This window comes from Pinus tabuliformis, chromosome J, assembly GCF_031772625.1.
Source record: "Pinus tabuliformis cultivar Carrire ecotype Pingquan chromosome J, CPIR1, whole genome shotgun sequence".
In the NCBI taxonomy this organism is placed as follows: domain Eukaryota; kingdom Viridiplantae; phylum Streptophyta; class Pinopsida; order Pinales; family Pinaceae; genus Pinus; species Pinus tabuliformis.
This window is the reverse complement of record NC_142295.1, coordinates 1,200,534,881-1,200,561,268: the sequence shown is the minus strand read 5'-3', so window position 1 is coordinate 1,200,561,268 and position 26,388 is coordinate 1,200,534,881. Positions and strand designations below refer to the sequence as shown.

Here is a 26,388-nt window from a genome sequence, read left to right as displayed (position 1 = left end):
AAAGAATATTGGTCTTGTTGCCTACTCTTATCTTGGATGCCCTACACATCCTCAAAGAGTATCGGATGACAGATGATTACCCAATCCTCCCATTCTTTCTTCCCAATTGAAGACATGAATGTAGTGTCTATCTTGTGTCTACATTTCCATTCATGGCTTTCATCTAGACTTACAGTTGTTAGTCCTAGTCTAGTGCATGACCCATGAAATGGAAAACACAATTGTCACTCCTTTGTAATCAGGGGTGATCCAAAACTCCCTCTTGATCAAGCACCTGTCAGTTCTCCCTCTTAATTAGGGACTCCTTCATTCCTCAGCAACTTCTTCTTCGGGGGTCCTTCAGTTGCTTGATCTCCTTCCTTTCCTTGATGTCGTGAAGTCTTTGTTCGAACTTCTTCTAGGTAGGGCACCATCCATCGATCGCTTTCCTCCCTGGTTTGTCATGTCATTGCTTCCTTCGTGGAAAGTGGCTTTCATGTAATATATCAAGTTTTATTGTCATCTTGGCTACTCCTTTTTCATCTTGTCCATGCTTCAGAATATTCTTCTCATGGATACTTCGTTGTACTTGCTTGTTTACATGCTTTGACCTAGTAGCCCATTATGAATTCGTCCTGATATTGCTTCAACATTACTTTTTCTTTTGTTGGATGGCTTCTTCATCATGACATCTCTGTAAAGTAGAATCAATTATCTACACCTTTTATATCTCCAAGGCCTTCATAGGTGTCAAGGGTCCTTTCTTTTTTTATCAGAGTTGTCTTGCCTTCTTTTGGGAGATATCTTCAAAGTATCTTGTCAGATAGTGATTCTCGGTTATCATGGTGTTCTTCCACATGCTTGATCTCTTTCTTCATTAGCTTCTTATTAGATAGGTCAACCATCTTATGCTTCTGAGAGAGCATTTCTTCATTGCTTGCTTTCTGGACTTGTCAGCATTTCTTCTTGCTTCTTAGTCAGCAATCTTATGCTCATGTGAGCGTATTCTTTTGTTGACCTTCATTGCATTGTAGTACATGCCTTCGAGCATGTCCTTGGTTAAAGAGATTCTTTCATACTTGATCATGTTATAGAACTATTCCATGACTCAATAATATACAAATGATAACATGACTAAACTTTGATGCACACATACCTCATCTTGATTCTTCTTTGATCATCTTGGCTTCATTTGATTGATCTTGGTGTGGCCCTTCTTGCTTCATCTTAGCTTGCCTACATATCATCCTTTTCTTGAATCCCATGAATGGGATTCCTAATGAGACATTTGCTTTGGTCCATGAACCTTCTTTTGAAGATTCCATCAAAGGATCGTAAAGACCCTTGCCTTACAAATGTTTCTGTTCTTTTGATGATGGAGGTCTTCTAAGATTCTTAATCATGATCAATTTTCCTTTGATCGTGTATGAGGTCCTATATTAGGTATGCTTCTTCTACATGAATATCTTGAGCTATGTCTGCCATGCTCCTATATTTTAGAAGATATTTCTACTTATGCATTTTTGTTCTCATCATAAATGCTACATCTTCATGAGTATCTAGAATTCTACATACATCATGCTTCTAGATTCTAGAGGATGTTTCTAGCCACGCAGTTTTAATTTATTCCTACATGCTCCTATCTGACTCAACTTTGAAAGAAGTCTAGAAGTAAAGAGTTTGACCTAGTCATAATAGAGATCCAGAGGATCTTCCTTCTTTTGCTTCTTTCCTTCTTCTTTCACCTCTTGACTTATGTGAGCTTCTTCCCTCTTTCTTTTGTAGTTGTTGTCCTTCTTAAGCTTAGGACAATTCCTTTTGTAGTGTCCATATTCTTGGCATCCAAAACATTGGATTTTGGACATGTCTCTGTTGTTTGTTCTTCGTGGACCAAACTTGCCAAATTTACCCTTTCTCTTGGCCATGGTAGCAAATGCTTGCTCCTTTTATCCCACATCTTCCTTTGCCTTAAGTTTGGTTTCCTTTGTTCTGTATAGAGACCACATTTCACTGAGAGTGGTTTCTTCCTTCTTGGTATATATGCTTGATGTGAAGTTTCCCCACTCCTCAGGTAGAGCATTGAGTACTACAGTTGTCATCTCTCTATCAGACATGACTTCCCCAAGCTCTTGAAGTTGATCTCTCATTTAAGAGATTTTCATGAAGTGGGTAGCTATTCCTTCCTTTGTTATCTTCATCTTGTACAATTCATTCCTCAGAGATATTACTTCGTTGGTTGTGGATACCGAGAATAGCTCTACTAGCTTATCATAAATTTCTTTCAATGTCTCAAATTTGAAGACATAGGGAATGAGAGAGTCTTTGATTGATTCTACCAGAATCCTTTAAGCTCTTGTCTAATCCTTATTATACTTGGCTAAGGCTTGAGTTTGTTCCTTAGCAAGGACAGTGATATTCCCTTTGACATGTTCTAGGAGTTCATTCTCCTTGAGAAGTAGATCAGTCCTCTTCTTCCATGCAAGAAAGTTATTGGTACCTACCAATTTATTGCTTCCCTTGCAAAAAGACATTAATGTATATTCAGAAGGGGACATGTACTTACTTCATAGATTTTGAGATGTAATGGATTTGCTTCCTCCTTGGAGACTTGATGGCTTGCCTTCCTTCGATCTTGATGTTTTTCAAGTTACCTTCTTTAAGTGGACTTGCTTGATGATGAGATTTGCTTGATGTAGGTCCTGCTTCAATCTACTCTTCTTTGTAGGTGCATTTATGTAAGGCTCTTCTTCTAGCTTTGTAAACCTCCTTGATGAATGATGGATTGTAGACCTTTCTTGTCCTTGAAGTGATTTGAGACTTCTAGGCTTGATTCTTCAACTTTGTAGATGCTTCCCCTTGATGAGTGTTCTTGAATTGCCCTATCATTGGTGTGTCACCTTAGCTCTAATACCATATTGAAGAATCTAGGGCAAAGTAGTGTGGTGTGATTCTTCGTTACTTGATAACAATTTGTGGAGTATTTTTACTTTTCCTTATTAGTTTATTCTTTTTCTTATTATTAGTACATATGTGTGTACTTCATCAAACTACTACCAAAACATAAAAACAAGAACACAAGATGTTGGCTCTCTGCCAGAGACAAAACCTCCCTTCTCTTGAGAGGAAAACCCTTTCGTGATTTTCTCTTATTGAAGCTTCTATTGATCAATACCAAACTCTAGACCCTTAACAAAGAAGATCCTCCAAGCACAAGTCGACTCCTTTCAAGATTGCTTCCTCTTGCAGTACTTTGTCTTCTTCCCTTCAGCACTTCTTCCAGCAATTGTTGCAAACTTAGGGCAGCAGCAATGCAGCCCTAATTCTCCGCACGTGTGAGTGATTCTCCTTCACAACTATGTTAGACTTTCTTCGCTTGCGTACCCTTCTTCCACGCTTCAGAGAGAAACTTTGTAGGCCTAGTTTGAACCTTAAACAATGAGATATATGTGATTGTGATAGTGTAGTTGTGATGATTGCAGTCAGCCCTCCTTCACACCCACGTGTGATTGCGATAAGCTTTAGATCAGCCTTATTTACTTCGCTCTTCTTCCTTTCTTCTTCACTTGAGTGAGAGGCACTTTAGATGTATGCTCTTGGCCCAAATGATGAGGTTTATGGGACTATGGTAGAGGGCTGCTATAATAGCAAAAAGACCCTTTCCTCCTTCACACGTGTCATTGTTTTCTGCCCTAGAAAACAATACTCCAAACTTCATTGTTCTTTCTTTTTCACTTTGTTGTCCTAGTAGACCTTTTATGTCTGCTTCCTTCGTTCTTCTTGTCCTCTTTCCCTTGCATATTTCAGAGCTTGGGTAGTGCATTATATTTGGAGTGCACAGCCTCTATAAATAGATAATTGTCCCTCCATTTAGGCCAACTTGATTGACTGCTTGTAGGTCGACTTTGAGGGCAATTTGGTGGCTGATTTATTGAGCAGACTTCGGATAGATTTCCATGGTGGTCTAACATGCTTGACGGAGCTTCTTGAAGGTGCCATTGCATAGGAGTAGACTTGACTTTGCTTGAAGGTGTTGATTTGGGGTAGCATCAGATATGCTCTAGCCACGAAATTTGGTGGAGAGGTTGGGGCACATGAGATCTCCAATACCTAGAAAGGGTTTGGTCAGATTCTAAACAGTTCAGGAGATATTAAAATAATTAATATTTTTAATGGAGTCCCTAAGTCTAAACTTATGGAAATTAAAATATTAATGTGGATTAATATAAAACTGTGTTAGAATGGTCCAAAAGACATGGATCAAGCTAGATCTAATCTTAGTCGTTGATTAGGGACTTAATCTCGACGGTTGATATGTCAACAAGAAAGGTATAAGAGGAGGCTTGAGGGTCACTTGGAGAACACACCAGATGATCAGTCATTCTAATCTCTAGAGCGAGTTTTGCTAAGAGAGATAAAATCAGTGACCGGAGTTGCAGCTGAGGGGCATTGAGTACAGAGAGACAAAGAGGTAGAGATAGTGTTGGGAGAGCAGCGTAGGAGCCAGAGAGAGTGACACAGTAGCAGCCAGGAGCTACGCAGTGCTTCAGAGAGGCCAGTGTTATTGACGCAAAGGGCCAGAAGGCTTACACAAGGCCTCCTTAGGCTGACACAAGCCCATTCAGGGTGACGCAGGACCGGCGCTTGGCAGAGAGAGGCTGACATAGTCGAGAAAGGCAGATACTGGGGTTTCTGGGGCAGATTGGAGCTAAGGAGCTGCCGGAAGGTTTATCTAGGGTTTCAGCCAAGACATTTGTCTCAGACTGAGAGGTATTACTACCAAGGAAATTCTCTATTGGGTAAGCCGAATTTGGCACCCAGATTGTACTCTGAAATTGCTTAATAAGAAAACCCTCAGATAGCTGCACCGGTTTTCCCGCATTGGGTTTTTCCGGGGATGTTGGTCCAAAAATAGCGGTGTCATTTGGTGTGATTGTTTGTGTTTCCTTTAGTTGTTGATCTATAATATGTTGAGCATGCACTAGTGTTTATTTTCAGTATTTACATTGTAAATAACTTGTTAAGTAACGGAACAAGTAGGTAGGAATAAATCAGTAAAGTGCATGGAGGGTTTCTAACTAGTAGACTTAGAAACTTCAACATGGTATTAAAGCGTGGTTGCAGATCACAGGAGAACTGAGGACATCAGCCGAGCGGAGCAATAGCAGCAGAAAAGTTGTCCCAAGTGACAGAAGTTGTTTCTAATAGAGCAGCAACAAGGGAAGGGTGACGCAGTGCTTGCATCATCAAGGGTGAGACAAAAAGAGGCTAAGGGAGGCAAAGGGAGCCTCACGCAGAGCCACGCAGAAGCTAGGAGGGTTGACGCAATTGGCTGAGGAGGCCGGGTTGCTGGTGCCGAGATTGCGCAGAGCCTAGGAGCTCTCACCTTCAGGTTGCTAGGGTTTAGAAGGTTGTAGGAACGTTGTAGAGTGGAGTTGGTGAGGTACTGTAGTTAGAACAATACCTGACAGGGCAAGGCCAAGAGGGGGGAGTTGCTATCAAAGGTTTCTAGCCGAGAAATCCGGATCAGTGGTGCGATTGCACAGACGATCAGAGTAGGGGGCATCTCGACATCAGTAGAAGGATTTCCAGGAGGGAAATCAAGACTCAAAGGGAGTCAAATCGAAAACTTCCAGGAGGGAAGTAGAAGAGCATCATGGCCCTACACAGAGTAAGAGACCAGGACAGGCTGGACAGAACGTCGAACTTCGCAGTCTGGAAGGCCAAAATCTTATCCGTACTTGACAAAATCATGTCAAGCACTTCACCTTGAAGACGATAGCTATCCCAGTCAACCCAGCTGAAAATGACAAGTACAAGGAGGCAATGGCGAGGGCCAAGAGCATCATCCTTGACGAAGTCAAGGACCATGTAGTACCACACATTGTCGAGAAGGAAACGGCAAGTGAGATGTGGGAGGCCCTAAAGAAATTGTACCAGCATACTTCTGTGCAAAGAAGGATGTTACTAGAGAATCAACTGAGGTCGTATCAGATGAAGAAGGGAGAACCAATTGACACCTTCCTTGGAGGACTAAATGAGATCCGAGATCAGTTGGCTGCTATAGAAGCCACGCCTAATCAGGAATTGATGTGGAGGACAGCCCTGAATGCAATCTCAGAAGACTGGGAGGTATTTGTCCAGAGTATACTAGGCAGAGAGACACTTCCACCTTGGGATGAGATGTGGGCGGCACTTTGCCAAGAAGAGATCAAATGGCAATCAAAGGTGGGAAGCAGTGGCAAGGGGATCAGAGTCAAGCAGGAGGAGGAGGATGTTGCCCTAGCATCTGAGGGAAAGCAAGAAAAACGGAAGAAGAAGGATCTCTCCAAGATCAAGTGCTTCCACTGTGGGGAGCTGGGTCATTATGCGACCCAGTGTCCAAGGAAGAAGAGTAAGGGAGAGTCTTCCGAGACTAAGGCAGCGCCAACAAGGGCAGAGAAGGAAGTGGAGACAGACGATGACTGTGCCATGAGTGCACACGCACCACTTGAGCAGAAGTGGGGAGACATCGAGTTGTAGTCAGGCAGACTACAAGCGATGAGGGGCAAGATCCTCGAGGTACCCAGCCTCTTGGATTAGACCTTGCTACAAGAACCTCGAAGAGGAGTAGCGGGACTGGCTGATGTGGGTAGAGACAAATGCGGATGAAGCGACAGAGAGAGCTACAATGCAGGAGTCTCGAGACAGCGCGAGGCTAGTAGGCTGCAACAGTGCGAGAGGCACAGGAGTGTTGCACCAGTGCAGGATGGCACAAAGAGGTGTGCAAAGGTGCGAGATGCAGGGAGTTGTTGCAGCAGTGCAAAATTCAGAGAAGGAGCATTTGTCAGCGGCAGAGACAGCTTCAGCATCAGGAGTGTCTCTAGCCCAACAGAGAGGTCAGCGTTGGGAGATTAGTTACTTACTTCTCAGTAACTGAGTTGCAGTGCAGCAGTGGGCAACATGATGCAGCGTGATGAGAGGAGTCGCAGTGCAGATGCAGTGTTGGGAGAAAGGACCAACAGCGGCATGGATGCAGAGGGAACTATAGTACAAATGCAGTAGTGGCAGTGGCAGAACCATGGGTAGTAGTACAGGATACAGCAGTGCAGAGGATGGTGGGCAGCAGGCCTAGCATCAACATAAGGACCGATGCCAGATGATCAGAATAATACTCAATGAGGACTATTGTTAAAGCACTATCCTCGCTAAGAGAGAGTGTTGATTTGAGGTAGCAACGGATGTGCTCTAGCCATGAAATTTGGTGGAGAGGTTGGGGCACATGAGATCTCCAATACCCAGAAAGGGTTTGGGCAGATTCTAAACAGTTCGGGAGATATTAATGTGGATTAGTATAAAATTGTGTTAGAATGGTCCAAAAGACATAGATCAAGCCAGATCTAATCTTAGCCGTTGATTAGGGACTTAATCTTGACCGTTGATATGTCAACAAGAAAAGTATAAGAGGAGGCTTGAGGGTCACTTGGAGAACACACCAGATGATCAGTCATTCTATTCTCTAGAGTGGGGTTTGCTAAGAGAGATAGAATCAGTGATTGAAGTTGCAGCTGAGGCATATTGAGTATAGAGAGACAGAGAGGCAGAGGTAGTGCTAGGAGAGTAGCGTAGGGGCTAGAGAGAGTGACGCAGTGGCAGCCAGGGCTCACGTAGGGCCACGCAGAGGCAGACAGGGCTCACGCAGGGCTTTAGAGAGGCCAGCGTTGCTGACACAGAGGGCCAGAAGGCTGATGTAGGGTCAGCGTTGGGCAGAGAGAGGCTGACGCAGTCCAGAAAGGCAGACGCTGGGGTTTCTAGGGCAGATTGGAGCTGAGGAGCTGCCGAAAGGTTTATCCGGGGTTTCAGCCGGGACATTTGTCTCAGACTGAGAGGTACTACTGCCAAGGAAATTCTCTGTTGGGTAAGCCGGATTTGGCACCCAAATTGTACTTTGAAATTGCTTAATAAGAAAACCCTCAAATAGCTGCACCGATTTTCCCGCATTGGGTTTTTCCGGGGACATTGGTCCAAAAATAATGGTGACATTTGGTGTGATTGTTTTTGTTTACTTCAGTTGTTGATCTGTAATATGTTGAGCATGCACTAGTGCTTATTTTCAGTATTTACATTGTAATTAACTTGTTAAGTAACGGAACAAGTAGGTAGGAATAAATCAGTAAAGTGCATGGAGGGTTTCTAACTGGTAGACTTAGAAACTTCAACAGGAGGTTCTCCCTTTGACTTTAATATATATTTATACATGGTATAACATGCCCTTAAGCCCTTCAATATTTTCTCTTGACTATTTGACTCACCTATAGCACTTTGACATGTGCTAGACCTACTTCAATGAGCAAGAAACTCATTGACATTTATTATAAAAATAATATTTCTTTTCTTGAATAAGTACAAATATCAAAAGTACATTTATGAAGACTGAACCTAGCTACACTTCCTTCAACAGTGGAGAGGGTGGTCATGGATGATGAGCCTTGGTTGTGTGATATCCTTGTCATGTGTTGACAAGTGGATCCCCCTAAGTAGAGATGAGACTTGGTTGTGTGAGATTCTTGTCAAGTGCATTATCCCCCAAAGCAGAGATGTGACTTGGTTGTGTGAGATCCTTGTCAAGTGCATTATCCCCCAAAGCAAAGATGTGACTTGGTTGTGCGAGATCCTTGACAAGTGGATTATCCCCCAAGCAGAGATGAGACTTGGTTGTGCAAGATCCTTGTCAAGTGGGTTAATCCCCCCAAGCAAAGATGTGACTTGATTGTGCGAGATCCTTGACAAGTGGGTTACCCCCCAAGCAGAGATCTGACTTCATTGTGCGAGATCCTTGACAAGTGGGTTACCCCCCAAGCAGAGATGAGACTTGGTTGTACAAGATCCTTGTCATATATTGGCGAGTGGCAATCTCCCCAAGTGAATATAGGGTGATGGTTGAATCTCGCCTATGATGGTTCTTCTTCACTAGAGTGAAACATCATTGTTCCATACGATACAAAGCAATGATGAACAGAAATGAGCAGAGAAAGCAAAGATCTTTGTTACAAAAAAAAATTCCTCCCTAGCTGAGAGGGAGTTTTGAAAATTGGCAGCTCGAGGATGAATTTCTAAAAATAGAAAGTCTAAAAATAGAATTTCTAAAAATAGAAAGTCTAAAAATAGAATTTCTAAAAATAGAAAGTCTCAAGATAGTAAATCACCTTGCATCAATTGGTAATCAAGTATTGTTGATGAAAAATCACTTCTTATCATTAATCAATCTTAATAGTTCAATCTCGACTTAATATTTTATCATCAATATTATTATTATCCTCTTTATGATATTATTATTATTATTAAAAGGAATTTCAAGACACTCAATCATGGCTCTCAATAATGTTCTCTTACACTCTCATTATTGGCATGGCATATTCCTCTTACACTCTCATTAATGCTCTTACACTCTCTTTCACTCATTAAAGCACGTCATAAAAGATTCTCTTACACTCTCTTACACTCAATAAAAGCATGTCATAAAAAATTCCTCTTACACACTCTTTAATGCATATGTTACACTCTCTCTTAAAAGCATGAGTTACAAAAGCATGTGTACCTCCTTAATGGCATGAGTTACAATTCCTAAATGGGCATGATTTATACTCCTCAATGCATGCGAGATTCCTCGATTGAAAACATGTGTTGCCTCTCTCCATAATGGCTAAAGTTACTCTTCCTAAATTGGCATATGTTACTCTCTCTCTTGGCATGTGAGTTACTCCTCCTTTATGGCATGGATTCATTGCTCCTCCCATATATATGTGCCTCGTTCTTTCTCCCTCGCTACTTGTGCATTGTGAAAAAGAATTTGAACTAGAGAAAGAGTTGGAGAGAGTTGAAGAAGATTGTGAGAGAGAGACTTGGAAAGTAAAAGCAGAACTCGGTGAGCCAAGGTCGATACAGTGCCTCAATGGTTCATTGTTGATTCAGTTGAAGGAGAGGTTCATTTAGTGTGTGCATTAGCTGTTGCTACCAGTGATCTTCATGCTATAGTTCATTCAGATTTCGGTGAACTTACTAATTCTCTTAATCTCTCATTGTACTTTGTATCTCTGCTAAACAATTGATTTCTAATAAAAGAAGAATCTAGTTGGGTTTTCCCCTTGTGGGTTTTTCCCTAGTCATTGGACCTAAATTCTCTATTATGTCTCATTGTATTCTTGGTTGTATTCTATTGATTATTTGATTTATGTTCTATCTACAACTGCTTATCTAATATTGCAACATAAAGAAGTTTTGTAATAAGTGATTGTTACAGCATAGAACATTAGAATTTCAACAATCCTGACGTCAAACAAATCTAGGACAAACAATAGCGAATATTTGGTACAGACCTAGCCTGAAGGTCATACAAGTTGTTCTGATCAACACAAGTATTACTCCTGAGGTACTGAGGCATACTAACGAATCCTCTAAGGCAGTCAAGGCCTTCTGTGCCTAAAAACGAAATTTGTATGTAGCAAATTAAGGTCTGGAGGAGAGTTGAAGTTCCAAGGACAAGAGATACCTTTCGAAGCCGATTTTTTTGTGTCATTCTAGGCAGTTCAAACGTCCTCCTATACAGTCCAGACACGAAGATTCCTAAAGTCGGATCTCGTAGTAAGAGAAAAAAACAAAATTATGCATAACCAAAATAGCCTAAGGGTACCAATCTGAACCCCTGCAGTGGTCAAACAATCATCTAGACAGGTCCAGAGCTCCTAAGGTCACCACAGGTAGCTTACACTAAGTCTTGGAAGGAATTTCAAGCCAATTTAAGAGTTATATCATCTCCTTGGCACCTCGTTATCTCTTGAAATAGCTCGAAGTTCACTCTTGTATTTCCATTGCATCTCAGACAAATTCTTGTAGTAGGACGAAGGTTCATACTGAAATTTGAACTGTCCAAACAAGTAGACATAGTTATGTTCAATTAAGTAATTCATTGATCAGTTTCTAGATTAGGATGGCATTGTGGTATTTGGTGATTTATTTTTTTCCAGTTGAAAAAGTCGTAATTTTATTCATCATGATAAAATTACATTTTGTAGATGCAATAAAGCATATGCATATGGCCTGTACCAGTTTTCACAGGATGCTGGGCGGACAAAAAGTAAAGTGCAGTAAAAAATGTGAAAAAAGATTGACTACGGTTCTTTTCTCCCCTTCTTCTTTTCCACTTTGCGCCAGCCTCCAGTATTTGGAGTGGGCATTACAATGGAAAGTTGATTTTCAATGGGAGTGTCTTTGTTAGATCCAGATCCTTCTGATCCATGGGTTCTCTTGATGCCCGTTATTTCCTTTCCTGTTAGTTGGAGTGTTTTATGTTGTGATTGTTTGCTGGGGTCTTCCTCCTCTTTTGGTGGCCTCTTCCGATTCTTTTGTTCCTCTGTTTCTGCTTGGTGTGTTGTTGTTTCTGCGTTTTCTACTTCTTCCTCCAGGGGTGTTGTACACTGCCATCCTTTTGGTTGTTTTTGTTGCTTCTTATTCCATTTGGGAGGTTGCTTTACTTTAGGACAAGCGCTATGGAGGTGTCCTGTTTGTAGACATCAACAGCATTGGAAGGTTGTGTTTTCATAGTCTAGTGCCTGTGTCCACTGTGTGTTATTGAAATTCAAATTGATACTATCTGATAGACCCTCACTGAGGTCTACCTCCACACATATCCTGGCAAATGTTAGTATCCCTTTGGAGATTCTGTCCTCATCAGTCTTGAGGTATTTACCCAAGGTGTTCCCTATGGCGATTAATACTTTGTGATGCCAAAAATGTAAGTGGAGATTGTGCGGCCTGACCCATACTGGCATCCTTGATAAATTCCAAGAACCATGGGGTCATAAATAATCCTGCGTTGCCCCAGAACCATGGCCCCTTGTTGAGGATGTATTCTCTGTTCTGAATCTGACTATAAAAAACCTTTGGGGCATAGGTAGATCTCACATTCTGACAACTAGGCCTCATATATCCATTAATGTAAAGCGTCAAATTTTGGCCAGAACCCATTGAATCTACATATAACTGAATTGAAATTAAGATCTGTAAACAAGCTTTTTACCTCAAGCATTGCAATGGTGAATGTAGGATTCTCAGATTTTTGTTCAACTATGTATGGTCCTGGAAGCTCCACTGGTGTTGCAGATTTGACATGCAATTGGCCCTTCCCTTTGACTGCTTCCTTGAAGGAGCCTGTGCTGTTGGAGCTGGTTCCGGCACTTCCTCCCCTCAAACGCAGGTTGATTATTATGGTTGTGTCTACATTGATGCCGTAATCCTTCAGTGTAAAAAGGTCTTGTAGATAGTGTGTAAAGTTTTGTAGATGTTCTATGCTAAGAGCAATTTCACTTTTCTCACAGCAATCATACAAGTAGATAAGCAAAATGCAGATAGAACATATAAGCAGATCTTACAGAAGACAAATCAGAAACAAGAAAATAATGAATGTGTTCGTTTCGGCGGTCAACAGGATGCTTCAACCAGCAAAGTCTCCTTTGGTCAGCCAGCCCAGCATGTGTCACAACAACCCTCCTGGTAGCTCGTACTTTTAGGATGAGAGAGGAAGATGTGAGTTGAGTTGTGTTCAAATTCTCTCCAACTTTTCCTGTATATATATCCATCAATGAGGGTGTGTGACACATCTGTTGGGCATGTGAGCCTACATTACAAAACTGGCTGACCTTGCACATATAATTTATTAAGAATAATAAATTCAAAATATAAGTTCTGCTCATCGGATTAAGACTATTTTTATATGGATTTTACACCTCTCAGAAAGAGGAATCCAACAAAAATATTAGCCTCTTAATCTGAGCATCAGAACATGGAGTTTGGACCTAGTTGTCCAATTTTAACACTCCCTCTCAACTAGGGAGAACTCCATCTATTAGTGCAATTAACATCGTGAGTCATCCTGCCGAAACTTGCTTTGCTGGCTTCTTTATTTCAGAACAGAAGTGGGTCAGTCACAAAGACATCATTCCCCGACTGACATAATCAGTCCAGAGGTCCCAGACCTCACAAATCTTGATCCCAGATCAAGTGGTTGGACCATGCCATCCTAGATAGAGAGTACGGCAATCTCTGATGCGTCCATCAGTCTTTGCTAATAGTCTCTAGCTTTTCCACACCTCATTGGCCAAATGAGAGGTACTTCCCATGAGCCCTGAACTCAATGGGTAGGATGCATATGGGGCACAGATTAAATGAGTGGCGAACCAGCTCAATAATCACAAGGGTGGGGCAGAAGCATTATGAGTGCTTATAGCTCCGAGAAGCTATCCCCAAAGCCCCCCAGAGCTCCCAGAGCTCATCGTCCAACAGGACCCATATCATAGGGTCTTTCCACGACACCAAGACTCTCACGGAAGGTTAGGAACTTGACCTTCCCCAGGGGCTTAGTGAGAGTATCCGCGACCTGCTCATCAGTTCCTATATGATCGAGCCTTACGGCGCCTCGCTGTACCATATCCCGGATAAAGTGGTACCTGATATCAATATGCTTGGATCGGTCGTGGAACACAGGATTCTCAGTCATACGAATCCCACTCTGATTATCACAGAGTATTACAGTGGTATCTAGCACATGTTGGAACAGCTCACTAAAGAGCTTCCTCAACCAAACTGCTTCACAACAAGCCATACTAGCAGCAATGTATTCGGCCTCCGCGGTGCTCAAAGCCACCGACTTCTGCTTCCTGCTCATCCATGAGATCGAAGCAGAACCAAGATTGAAACAGCATCCAGATGTGCTCTTATGATCCACCACACTGCCAGCCCAATCGGCATCAGTATATCCCCGGAGTATCACACTCCCGACAGTGTATCTCAGCCCATGGTTTATCGTGCCCCGAAGATATCTCAAAAGATTCTTGGCACCAACCCAGTGAAAATGATGAGGCTCAACCATCTGTTGACTCAAAGTATTCACTGCAAAACATATGTCCGAATGGGTGTTCACTAAGAACATCAAAGCTCCTATGAGTTGACGATACTCAGTAGGATTGGCCAAGATAGGCCCTGCAGCGCTGCCACTCAACTTCTTAAAGTTGAGTTCCATTGGTGTCGACATGGACTTACAGTCCACCATCCCAAATCTTTCCAGAAGCTTCACAATATACTTTCCTTGAGAAAGGAGAATCTCTCCAGGTCTCTGCCAGACCTCCAGGCCTAGGAAATAGAGCATCAGTCCTAGGTCTTTCATCTCGAACTCAGCAGCAAGCTCCCTCTTACATTGATGAATGAGAGGGTCATCACCTGTCAGGAAGAGGTCGTCCACATACAGCACTAGAATGAGAGGCTTTCCTTCCTCAACCTTAAAGCAAAGGTTTGGATCAGCATTGCTTCGAGTGAAGCCCAGCTTCATCAAGTAACTAACCATCCTCTCATACCAAGCTCTGGGTGCTTGCTTTAACCCATAGAGGGCTTTCTTCAACCTGCAGACATAAGTGTCTTGATCTTGAACTTCAAATCCCAGAGGTTGTTCTACATACACCTCTTCCTTTATTGCACCATGCAGAAAAGCGGTCTTGACATCCATCTGATGAAGACTCCATCCTTGCGTAGCAGCAAGGGCTATGATGGATCGGATGGTGGTATATCGAGCCACAGGTGCAAATATATCGTCATAGTCAATTCCTTCCTTTTGAGAGAAGCCACGGGCAACAAATCTTGCCTTAAACTCTTCAGCACTCCCATCAGATCCATGTTTAATCTTGTAGAGCCATTTAGCGGTGACAACAGATTTGTCCTTCGGTCTCGGGACCACATCCCAGACATCATTCTTCATAATAGCCTCATAGCATCCTTCCAGACTTGATGCTTGATGGCTTCCTCAAAAGATCCAGGTTCAGATTGTATAATAGTACTCATGGCAGCTAGATACCCTTGGTATCTCCACGACTTCTTGCTTTCTCGGAATGTTCCGCTTGGGGCAGCATGACCCTCAGCATCTTCGAGGGTGTCCCTGAGCCATGATGGCCTCTTTCCTAGAGAAGGGGAAGGATCAATAGGGTCCATTGGCCCTTCAACATCAGGCATAGTCTCATCCTGGGGTTCTTCCAGATTTCCAGGTCTTTCTTCATGGTTTTCTTCAGATCTAGGAAGATCTACTACTTTCTTCAGGGAAGCATCTTCGTCAAAAGTGACATCATGGCTTATCTCTACTTCCCTTTGATCAGGTACATAGACTCTATATGCCTTAGAAGTCTCACTGTAGCCCACAAACATTCCTTTCTTCCCAGTAGCATCCAGCTTACTTCTCTTTTCTTTCGGTACATGAAAATAGACAGGACATCCAAAAATTCTAAAATGTGAGACATCAGGTTTCTTACCAGAGAAAAACTCTTCGGGAGTTTTGGAGTCCAAAGCGGAATGAGGGCATCGGTTTTGAATGTACACAGCAGTATTTGCAGCTTCTCCCCACAGAAACTTTGGAAGACCCTGGTCACATAGCATGGCACGGGCAGCTTCCACAATAGTCCTATTTTGCGTTCAGCAACACCATTCTGCTCAGGAGTATATGCAGTGGTAGTCTCCCTCTTAATGCCAGCTTCTCTGCAAAAGTCTTTGAACTCATTTGATGTTCATCCAGGTGGCATCAATAGGAAGCTCATCAAACTGTGTCGAACATAGTCAAACCTTGACTCAATATAATTTCCAGAACACTGTGATCTTCTTGCTGTACTAACTGACACTGCTTCAGCAGTTATCCTTCTCATCAATAATGAAGGCCTTCAAGTCTGCAGTAGGCCACGCAGTCCAAGACTGATAGAACAACCTATGCTGCTCGCTATGGCCTGCGGCCTAGCCCAGCAGCAAGATAGGCCTATGATCCTCAAACAGTCAGCAACTAATAACATATGCTGATCTGATGACAGTGACTTATCAACCTTGAAACAGTCCTAAGGAACAGCCCTTATCAATGTGCTGTCACCATGCTTCTTTTATTTATAGCAACCGAAACACTGTCCTTCCAGACCTCCTTATACTGTGAATGCGTATAGGGTCAACAGACTGCGGATTCAGGCCTTCTGAAGCTGCGGATTATGAGTCTCTTTCTTGAGCACTGCTGAGATCACCATCTTGCTGCTCCTCTAACATCATTGCATCACCAAGAACTTCATTGTTGTCGCAATATCTTTTAGTGTATCATTGTTACGCTATGGTTGCCCTTAGGATCTCTGCACCATAAAGACCACGACAACACTTCGCTGTACTGCTTCTTTCATTATACTTAAATTGTAATAATCATGTTATTACTTCTTGTGATCCTTGTCATTGTGACTGCTTCTGAGATCATATTCATGTCGAGATCACTAGATCCGAATACAATGGAGACTATTGATATGGTATATCTCCTTTTTCAGGGATGCCAAGAATCAATGTCATCACCGAAACATACTTCATTAATCTGGTTATGCTGAGACAGTAATATATATGAAATAGAGATAATATTCAAAATGACCTTCGTTGATCCGAGAGAGTAGATCCATCACTGCTCCCTTCGAGACTGCAGCTCTTGATTTGATTGTCACTGCTCAGATTGCAGTAGACACAGTCATTATTGAAATTCTCTTCAACGAGATTATATGCCGAGACTGATACAGGAATATCTCTGAAAGAGCGGAGATATCTTTATGCTGAGATTGTCATATCAATCTATTCATGTAATGCAGAGACTTTCATTATAAGGATTAGGTCTCTGTTGAGAATCTATATAGCTCAGACCTCATTGCAGTGTCCTTATCCGAGATCTTCATTTCCTTATCCATCCGAGTTTTGTGCCTTTAATTCATAGGTATGCCGAGAGAATATTTAGCCCAGTTCATGGATCAATTCTGCGTCCTCATCATACCTTCGAGTTCTGGTCATGAATGCACCTCATACCCTAACCGAGGTGCAGTCAGATCCAGCTTCTCCATGCGAGATCTAGCATGTGTGATTTCTGCGTTCTAGACTGCGGCTCCACTACTGCTTCATTCCCTTAATAGTATGATTATTATAGTGGACAGAGTTCCGACATTTATCATGTAACTGTTCTTCAAAATATCAGAAGTATCGGAGTTCATATGACTGTCTCCGTGACTGCACATAGGTTTTCACTGCGGCTTCATTAACTGTGCGTATATATGTATGGACTGCGTCTTCATTCCAAAGATTGCGGCTTCATTAATTGTGCGTATATATATATAGACTGCGGCTTCATTATTCCAGCGTATATATTGTATGGACTGCGGCTTCATTATTCCAGCGTATATATGTATAACCATTCCCAGCGTATAAAGTGGTTCCATATTGCGTATACAACATAAACAATATTGGATATATGAACAGCGTATCATAACTGTTCTTTATGTCCTGTGTTTACTTATATGCGGCTTCATTATTTCTTCAACTGCGTATTAGTACTCCTCTTGACAGCTACAGGTCTCCTTTTGCACTGCGTCCAGACCTCCTTGTAAGACATGACTGCGGCTTGACTGCAGCTACGTTAGCCTTACTGCGGTTGTCCCTTATATGAACACACGTTAACCTTTAACCTTACTGCGGTTTTTCCTTATATGACTGCGGCTTCCTGCGGTTAGGGCATCACCCTTGGGCCAGCGTATCTGTTGGTTCTCTCCTTCCAAAAACCCAGACGTGGAGAGGAGATCACCTCAAGAATACCTGTTCTTCGATGATGATTGCTATAGATAGAGTTTGTCTTCACCTCAGCTCTGATACCATGTAAAGTTTTGTAGATGTTCTATGCTAAGAGCAATTTCACTTTTCTCACAGCAATCATACAAGTAGATAAGCAAAATGCAGATAGAACATATAAGCAGATCTTATAGAAGACAAATCAGAAACAAGAAAAAAATGAATGTGTTCGTTTCGGCGGTCAACAGGATGCTTCAACCAGCAAAGTCTCCTTTGGTCAGCCAGCCCAGCATGTGTCACAACAACCCTCCTGGTAGCTCGTACTTTTAGGATGAGAGAGGAAGATGTGAGTTGAGTTGTGTTCAAATTCTCTCCAACTTTTCCTGTATATATATCCATCAATGAGGGTGTGTGACACATCTGTTGGGCATGTGAGCCTACATTACAAAACTGGCTGACCTTGCACATATAATTTATTAAGGATAATAAATTCAAAATATAAGTTCTGCTCATCGGATTAAGACTATTTTTATATGGATTTTACACCTCTCAGAAAGAGGAATCCAACAAAAATATTAGCCTCTTAATCTGAGCATCAGAACATGGAGTTTGGACCTAGTTGTCCAATTTTAACATAGTGACCTGAGCAGATCAGGTTTTGCCGATGTGTTGGAATGCCTAGTTGGTTCTAGATCTTGTTTTTTAGCTCCTGGATCTTCCTTCCTTCCCAGATCCTCCAGCAGACTATCTCACCTTCCAATGTTTTAATGAAGATTTGAATTGGTTCCTCCTTTCTTGAATGTGTGACCATCTGCATTGTTGTGATTCCTGTTACCCAGCTACCTGAATTAATCAGGTCTAGTTGTCCCATCGCTTTCTCGCTGAGCTTCATCCTAGTCTGGTCTACTAAATCACCGCCAATCTACTTGTCTATCGGGCTTTTTGGGCATTTGAGTTCCTTTTTTGGCGGATCTGATGCACGACCTGAGAGGGTCAGCAAGCTCTACCCATGCTTTACCTTCCTCTGCATTTTGGGATCCGGGGCAGAAGGGTGGCTTGGCGCATGCAGACCTCTAGATCTGGGCTTGGTGAGGGTCGTTTGAACTCCTGAATACCGGATCTATCAAATCAGAGGCAGATCTGTAGATAATACTCCCTTCCATAAGAGATAGGATCAACCCAAATCCATGCAATAGTCGTACAGGGACAACGTTGTCGAGCTCAGGTTTATGGCTATGGTGCGCAGGGGCCAATCCATCCCAGAGCTTGGATCCGATGGCATGTAGGCAGATGAATCTCGCACTGTGATCTTGGTTGTGGGGTTGAACAGTCTCTTTGAAGATGCATGCAATGGCCCCCTCCACCACCGCCGAGATCGCTTCTTCTTCGGTTTCCACGTGCCTCGTCTTGCAGCTCTTCCCTCTCAAAGAAACAGGGACATCTACAGAACGCTGAAGGACTCGAGCGAAGGGTCTCTTTGCAAAGAGTGAGGATACGGCTCCTCCGTTTGAACTCATGCTGCTCAGTGGCTCCCGTCCCATGTAGCCGAGGTGCAGAATAGACGTGCAAGGATTCATGGTTCCTGCCGGCGGTTTGGTTCCAAATCCTTGGATGAAAAATCAGAAATGTATTTGGTGATTTATGTTGGAACCTGAATCATATTTGAACCAATGTTTTAAAACTCCGACTCCGACTCCGACTCGGCCAAGGGTCGACTCCGACTCCAACTCGGTATCGACTCGACCGGCTCAATTTCAATGACTCGGTCATTGTAAAGAATACATTAAATATTTGTTGTTTATAGAAACACATAATTTTAAAGATTTTCATTCATGTTTCCAAACACACAGCATTAGAATATAGATAGAAGACAACATATGATCAAAGTAGGCTCATGAATATATCCATTATATCAAAATGGCACCCAATGCATTGTCCAATACATACACAATGATGATATAGAGATCAAAACAAAAACACATAACCAAGGAGGCTATAAATGGCCTCTACAACAAAAGTCTGTGACCAATACTACTAGCTACTGCTAGAGTTGCCAACATCATCTGGCTCAGTGTTACTTGGAAGTTGGGAGCAGGAGCGAAAGTGGGGAGCGAGAGCGAAAACGGGAGCGGGAGCAACATTTTCAGAAGCTCCTGGTTTGGGAGCAAATCCCAGAGGAGTTCGACAACCAATGTCACTAACATCAAGGTACATAGAGGGATTGGTGCTCTTGATTAAATACGAGTTCCATACCCTAATACATGACAAAATTCAATGGAAACATTGGAATCCTCCAATCTTGAAATATTGAAAAACTGATAAGTCTGCTGGATTTTGAATGAAATCTAAAATTCTACTTTCTCCGTATGAAATCCAATGAGGCCGAAACCACTCTCAAACATCCTGAGTCATTTCATGGTAACGTTAAAAATTTAAGTAAAAGGATGAAAATGAAGATTAAATTTGAATAACATATAATAGTAGAGAGCATTTGAGTGTGTTAAATAGGGTTTGGGAGGGGGAAATGGACTCCAAATAACATTTAACTAATTCATAAAACACATTGGAGTTCAAACCAATCAGCGAACACTTCAAAATTTCATTTAAAAAATGTCAAATCGTTGTTTTGATGGGGTTACAGGCCACCGGTTATGACTCGACCGAGTCAATACAGAAACGGCCGAGTTGGCCGAGTCAGCCATGACTCGGCCGAGTCATTCAATGACTACCGAGTCACATTTCTGGGCAATGAAACGGATCAACTCGGCTGTTTCCGTTTCGAATCGGCCGAATTTTAAAACTATGATTTGAACTGTTGGATCTGTTCTAGAATTTGATTTAATTTAAATTTTATACTGCGCAGTGGGAATTGGATTGCAAATTGATGAATGAATTTACTGTGTAAATTAAGGAATAATATTACTGTAACAGTCCTGCGCAGTGGGAATTGGATTGCAAATTGATGAATGAATTTACTGTGTGAATTAAGGAATAATATTACTGTAATAGTCCTGCGTATTTCCTAAACAGAAGGAAACAAAAAAAGCTTGCTTAAGAAACCCTAACCAATACAAAATCCTAGGGCAAAATTACCCGAGAACGTTACAGTAGTGTTACGGGGAAGTACTCAAAGGGTTTTTAGGACGCAAAATAAGTCCAAGGACAAAGGAAAGTTACATCAATTTTTTGCAACTTTTCATTGACCAGTATTGATGTGGCATATTAAAAAGATGGACATTGCACAACGTTTGATTTATAAATTTGATGGCTGATTTTCGAGATGAATACAACTATCCTACCCACTCAGACTCATTATTTCAAGAGTTGAAATCTACTAAAAATCAAACCCAGAGAAAAAAAACACGACAATACACTGAAATAATTGAAGGATTATCCGCCAGTTTACTTATGCACCTCTGAAAGATGAGAATGCTTCCTCGTCCATATCTAGATTGCCACCACATTAAAGGATTAGCCAGCTTACTTATGCACCTCTGGAAGAGGAGAATACTTCTAGACTGCCACCAGAAATCTGGATACATCTAGGAAATGAAATCTCTTATAAAATCACTCAGTAGATCGTGATGAAGATGGATGAAGAGATGGATTGGATAGAACATGCTATAACACATAGAACATCAGAATTACAACGGTTGAAAGCAATACATGTACAAATGAACAGAGTGCTAAGCAAGGCAAAGGAATATATTGAACATATCCTATTGTGCAATGAATGCCTCTTGCATTAGTTGGGAGGAAAGAAAGGCTCTAAGCAATCAAATTGAAGTTAAACAATTATGATACATTATGTTATTTCAACAAACTTGGAGACAAGGCTGGAACAATTATTCCAGAGATACAAATAATTTGAAGAAAGTTGCAGAATGATGGAGTTGCATCTAACATATAGTTTTGCAACTACTCCACTAAAGTCTCCACCATAAATTTTTTATTGTAGATGCTATCACTGTACTACTTATCACTGTCCATTTTATATAACCGGTGTAACAGTCTGCAAGTTATGCAGACCTGCCAACCATGTCATCCAAAATTATCCAAATTTATTGGCAAAAGTAATGAATGTCAATATGATATCAAAATGCGGGAGGCAACAACAGACGTGAAGGTGACAGCTAGGGAATATCCAAAAGGATTGCCCAGGAATACTTTAATGATTGCAGGTATACTAAGGAAGAAAAACATGGTTTCAGAAAAAGTATGTTGCAAGAGATCCAAAAGTTAAAATGGACCCAAAAACAAATGACAGACCAAAGGCTGGTAATCAGGATTCATGTTTCTAAGCCCAAGCACAAGGATCCAATAAAATTCCAAGTCTAATAACCTAACTCATTCTGCCACTCAAGCTTCAGACCTTTCAGAAAAATGTTTAGAAATGCACATATTCAGCAATCTTTTCTTATAAGTGAACAACCAAGTTACTATCCAAAGGCTAAGTTTACCAGAGAAAAGCAAGGAAGGAACCAGGAGCAGAAAGGAGGACCCCAAACCTCACATGGCTACAGGGAAACTACACCAAAATTATATTCATCAAGCAAAGGCGGGAAAAATAGTTTTAATGATTTTGAAGAAACAAGTGGAAGACAGTGTCTGGGTGCCAAAACAAGAGCAGTATTGGGAGGAGGAGAATGGGAGCCTTCAATTTTCCTTCCATTGACCCAGAAAAGACAAAAGGTACGAGAAGTGTATTCAAAGCAGCAATTGACTCAGAGTTGGCAGTGACAGATGTGATGGGAGGAATAGCAGAGGAAACCTGCGATAATATGAATTCTGGAAGATATAGGAGAAAGGATCACAATGCTGGGTCGAGTTATGCAACCACGAATAGATGAGGATAACAAAACATGGGAGATTATGTTGGAGATGTTGCAAGACATGAAGGCTCAGAATCCAGATTCAGCACTTCCATGGCCGGAGCAGGAATAAAGCCCAAGCCCATGGGAAGGTGGAGGTAGCAGAACTGAATACTGGACAGATAGAAAAGATGGCCACAGTTGCAGACCGTTCACAGATGTTGGGGCAGGCACTGGGACCCAAAGAAGTTAATTTCGTGTTCAGGTTTGGAAGGAGAGATTCAGAACCCTCACAAATGTTGGGGCAGGCATAAGGACCGGAATAATCATCCCTAGTATAGCTACTAGTCCAACCATGAGGATCAGGGTATGGTATTATTTTTGGCACTTTCCTGCTAGCTTGCCCAAAGGAAGGAACCTGACCAGCAATATGAAGAAAAGTTGTTTTGTTTTATATTAGTTTAAACAGGGGTGATATGATGGATAACATGTGCAGTCTGGCAAGAATATATGTAAGGTATATTAGTAGTGGAACTATGAGGAAAATTCATGCTAAACTTACTGTATGGAGAGATTTAGATGTGAACATAAACATGTTTCGTTATCTTTAAAAAAAAATAGGAGAGACTACCAGGTGAAGACATGACTCTTGGGATATCAAGATTCAAGAGTGGAATTTAAAAGCTTTCTGCATATCCATCAAATTTTCTATGTATTTGTCAATCATGTATTCTTGTATCATAATATAAATCCTGTATTCACCCAAAAGAGAGGTAACAATCATTTCTTGAAAACAAATTACTAGGCACAAGGGGTGGCAGGTGCTAGAGGGGTTTCTGTTTGCCCCAATGGAAAAATAGAAGTATCATATGTATGGGGTCTGGAAAATGGCTCAAATAATCAAGCAGAAGCTTATGCACTTCTTCAAGGCTTAGTTCAGGCCTATGCCCATAACCTAAATAATCCAGTGATCACTAGAGACTCCAGAAATTTAATTGATGTCTTGTTATAGGCACTCTCCCAGGAGAAATTAAATTGAAGAACATACTTAAGTGAATTAGAAATCTCCTATCTAAATTTCAATCCCCTTCATTCTATCATGTGCTTCATCAGAATAACCAAGAAGCTGACAAAATGGCTAACAAGGGAACAAGCTTGACCTTGGGAACCTTGTGAATCAATGGACAAGAGGAACACTGCTCTATTCCTTAACGCACCAGACTTTTTATATAAATATTCAAGGACCCCATGAGGGCAAAGCTGCAAACTCCAAATGGTACCACCATACACTTTTAAGCATGCAGATGTTAAGTTTAATACCCAAAGGTTTGAAAGCCAGGGGTGTTGGAGATCCCCTGATGTCTCCCTCGCAACGACAGAGGAATGTGGTACGAGCACATTATGTCTGCAGACTGTGTTTCATGGGATGAAGATAGAGTCCTGTACCTACTAAAATCTAGATCAGTTCATGATTGGCAACCTCGTGTTATGAGATTTGGCAATATGGCCTAGGCAAGACGCATGTCCCATTTGATGTCTCATTCTGTTATGAGTTTGGATCTAGTCAAAATTGGGATGAAATGCCTGCATTGGTAGTTTTCACCTGCGTTATCACAATTCATTAGAAAGGATGGCTGAGTCTCAATGAAGAATTCGGCATCGTCAGTAGTTGTGGACAGTCCTCTTCCTACTGTACAACTGACAAAGCTCTCGTGAGCTGGAGCGGGGAAGGGAATGTGGTACGGGATCATTATGTCTGTGTACTCCATGAGGTCATTTTGGGCTCAAGTCTCGTGGGAAAGAGTTAGAATTGTACATTCACAGCAATCTAGCTCAATGAGTTTTGGTCCTCTTCGTCTTATGCGAGTTGTTGGCAATAAGATTTGGGCACAATCCACGGTTCATACAATGCATCATTCTGTTATGAGTATGGAAATTGGCCAGGATTGGTGCTCTCTCCCGCGTCAATAAAATCTATTGGGAGTATGTGTGGAGTTTCAGTGCAGCATCTGCTATCGTTTGCCATAGCAGACAGTTCCACTCTACTTTCATAATCGGCGTGAAGGCTGTGAAGGTACCCTCTATGAAGGAAGGTATGTTCCAGCGCCCAGCAGTAAGCGTCTCTTACATCAGCCACCACTTATCTCTGTAATTGGGCAGTTGTTTTATGAAGAGTTGATTGGGTCAAATATATATCTTCCCTATATTCTCTCCATTTCTCGGATTGAATTGGGTCTATGATGTAAGGGATAAGGCCTGGGTTTTGAAACACAGTTTCATTGGTACAATATTCAGTGGGTTTAAAAGCTAGTTCATATTCGAGAGTGTGCGCTGCGAATTATCTTCAAAATGTCTGGTCAAGTTGGGGCACTTAAGAGGCAAATGATGGAGCAGTTACAATAGTTGCAGACAGATATTTCTGAGCTTCAATTCAAATACAATCAAATGGTTTCCAGTGTTATTACAACTATGAAGATGCTCAATCACCACAGGACCCTCATCCAGAGGACTCAGGACAAATTAACGAGCTTGCGCCAGCATCTGGAGGAGATGCAAATGACCTTTGGTCAGAGGCAATCAGACACTACCTCCTCTAGTAATTCTGCTCGTCTTTCGATGGTAGAAATTCCCGACCTTAATGTAGCAGCCCTTGCTTTGGATGGGGACAGAGTTTAAGATCGTTCTGATCCTCCTGCCTCTATGAGTTGTTATGTACACAAAATCTTGCAATTTCTTTTTGAGTGTTCTTTTGGGAAAATCATCACTATTAAATATTTTATTACCACAGTATCTGTAGACTGGCTTTTTGAGCATGCTGGTAGTTGAGAAGAACTGTTTGTAATAGCCTTTCATTTTAATTTTTGTCCAATCTTGATATAAGGCTGCGCCCCAAAGGTAGATTCCATATCAATACGAATTTTCGTTACGGTTAAGAAAAGAAAACAGATCACTAGGCACAGGTATCTTCCAGAGATGAGCTCGTTACCTGAATTTCTGAAATAATATCAGACAAGCGACCATTCTTCAGAACAACAGAGCCTGCTAGACCTGAATTACGAGAAAATAACAATAAAATAAAATTGCTGAAAACCAATGTAATTTACCATATTTTATTGAAAATAATGAATTCAATGCTAGGGTTTCTCAGAACAGTATTCAGAATAACAGAAAGCTGTTCTTTTCGAACATCGCATTGCCTTAAAACCGAATATCAATCACGTTTATTCAATTACACTCAGGATTATTGTGATTTTAACTTGGCAAGATTATTATTATGTGGAAATAAAAATAAAAAACCATACCTGCACCCACAAGGATCATTATTTTTGAAATCCCAAGACCAGCTCGTGTGGCCATCTTTGGCAGAATCGGGAGTAGGCTTTCACAGAATTTAACTTACAATTCTTAAGAAACGATCAAAATTCGACAAGACGACGCTTGCCTAATACTTCACTCTTTTTTCGGGGAGGGAAAAAACGAGGACGTGACCCGGAACAGGCTAATCCGACATCGGAAGCTTCAAACGTCCTCGAATTCATATATGCAGCATCTGCAGTTTGTATATAAATAAATATATTTGTCCAGATATAAATATATAGGGCGGCAAAATATAATTTATTTATTTTTCTCTAGATATAAATATATAAGGCGGCAAAATATATATTTTTTTTAATTTGATTACTATGTGCTTCGCCGCCTTATAGGCCTGGTGCGCCTATCTAGGGATTCTGCGAAGGAATTTTTTCCGATACCGGTGATGTTTTGTTTCCTATGAACTACTATTATCTAAGTATTGCACTTTGCGGCGCTGACAAATCCATTTCTGCTTCGGGAAGAGAAAAAATATATGTTATATTTTGAATGCAGATTTAAAATGGATTTAATTTTATTTGTGAAATAAACTTTTGTGATTTATAATCATTTTTAAAAAACAATTATATTTATTATTGGGAGTTTGAACTTATTA

At 41.4% G+C, this 26,388-nt stretch overlaps 1 protein-coding gene across 1 annotated transcript in view; it reads right to left on the bottom strand.

The window, feature by feature from the left end:
* The window catches only part of LOC149231433 (uncharacterized), a 293,700-nt gene extending 267,578 nt beyond the window's left edge, over window positions 1-26,122 (bottom strand). The window contains exons 1-3 of the mRNA XM_089376297.1: window positions 26,104-26,122; window positions 25,724-25,971; window positions 25,408-25,469 (exon numbers count right to left, since the gene is read on the bottom strand). Coding sequence (XP_089232423.1) covers window positions 25,408-25,469; window positions 25,724-25,778 — 117 coding nt within the window. The 5' untranslated portion in view covers window positions 25,779-25,971; window positions 26,104-26,122. The remainder of the gene's footprint in view (window positions 1-25,407; window positions 25,470-25,723; window positions 25,972-26,103) is intronic.
* Window positions 26,123-26,388: the final 266 nt, after the last annotated feature.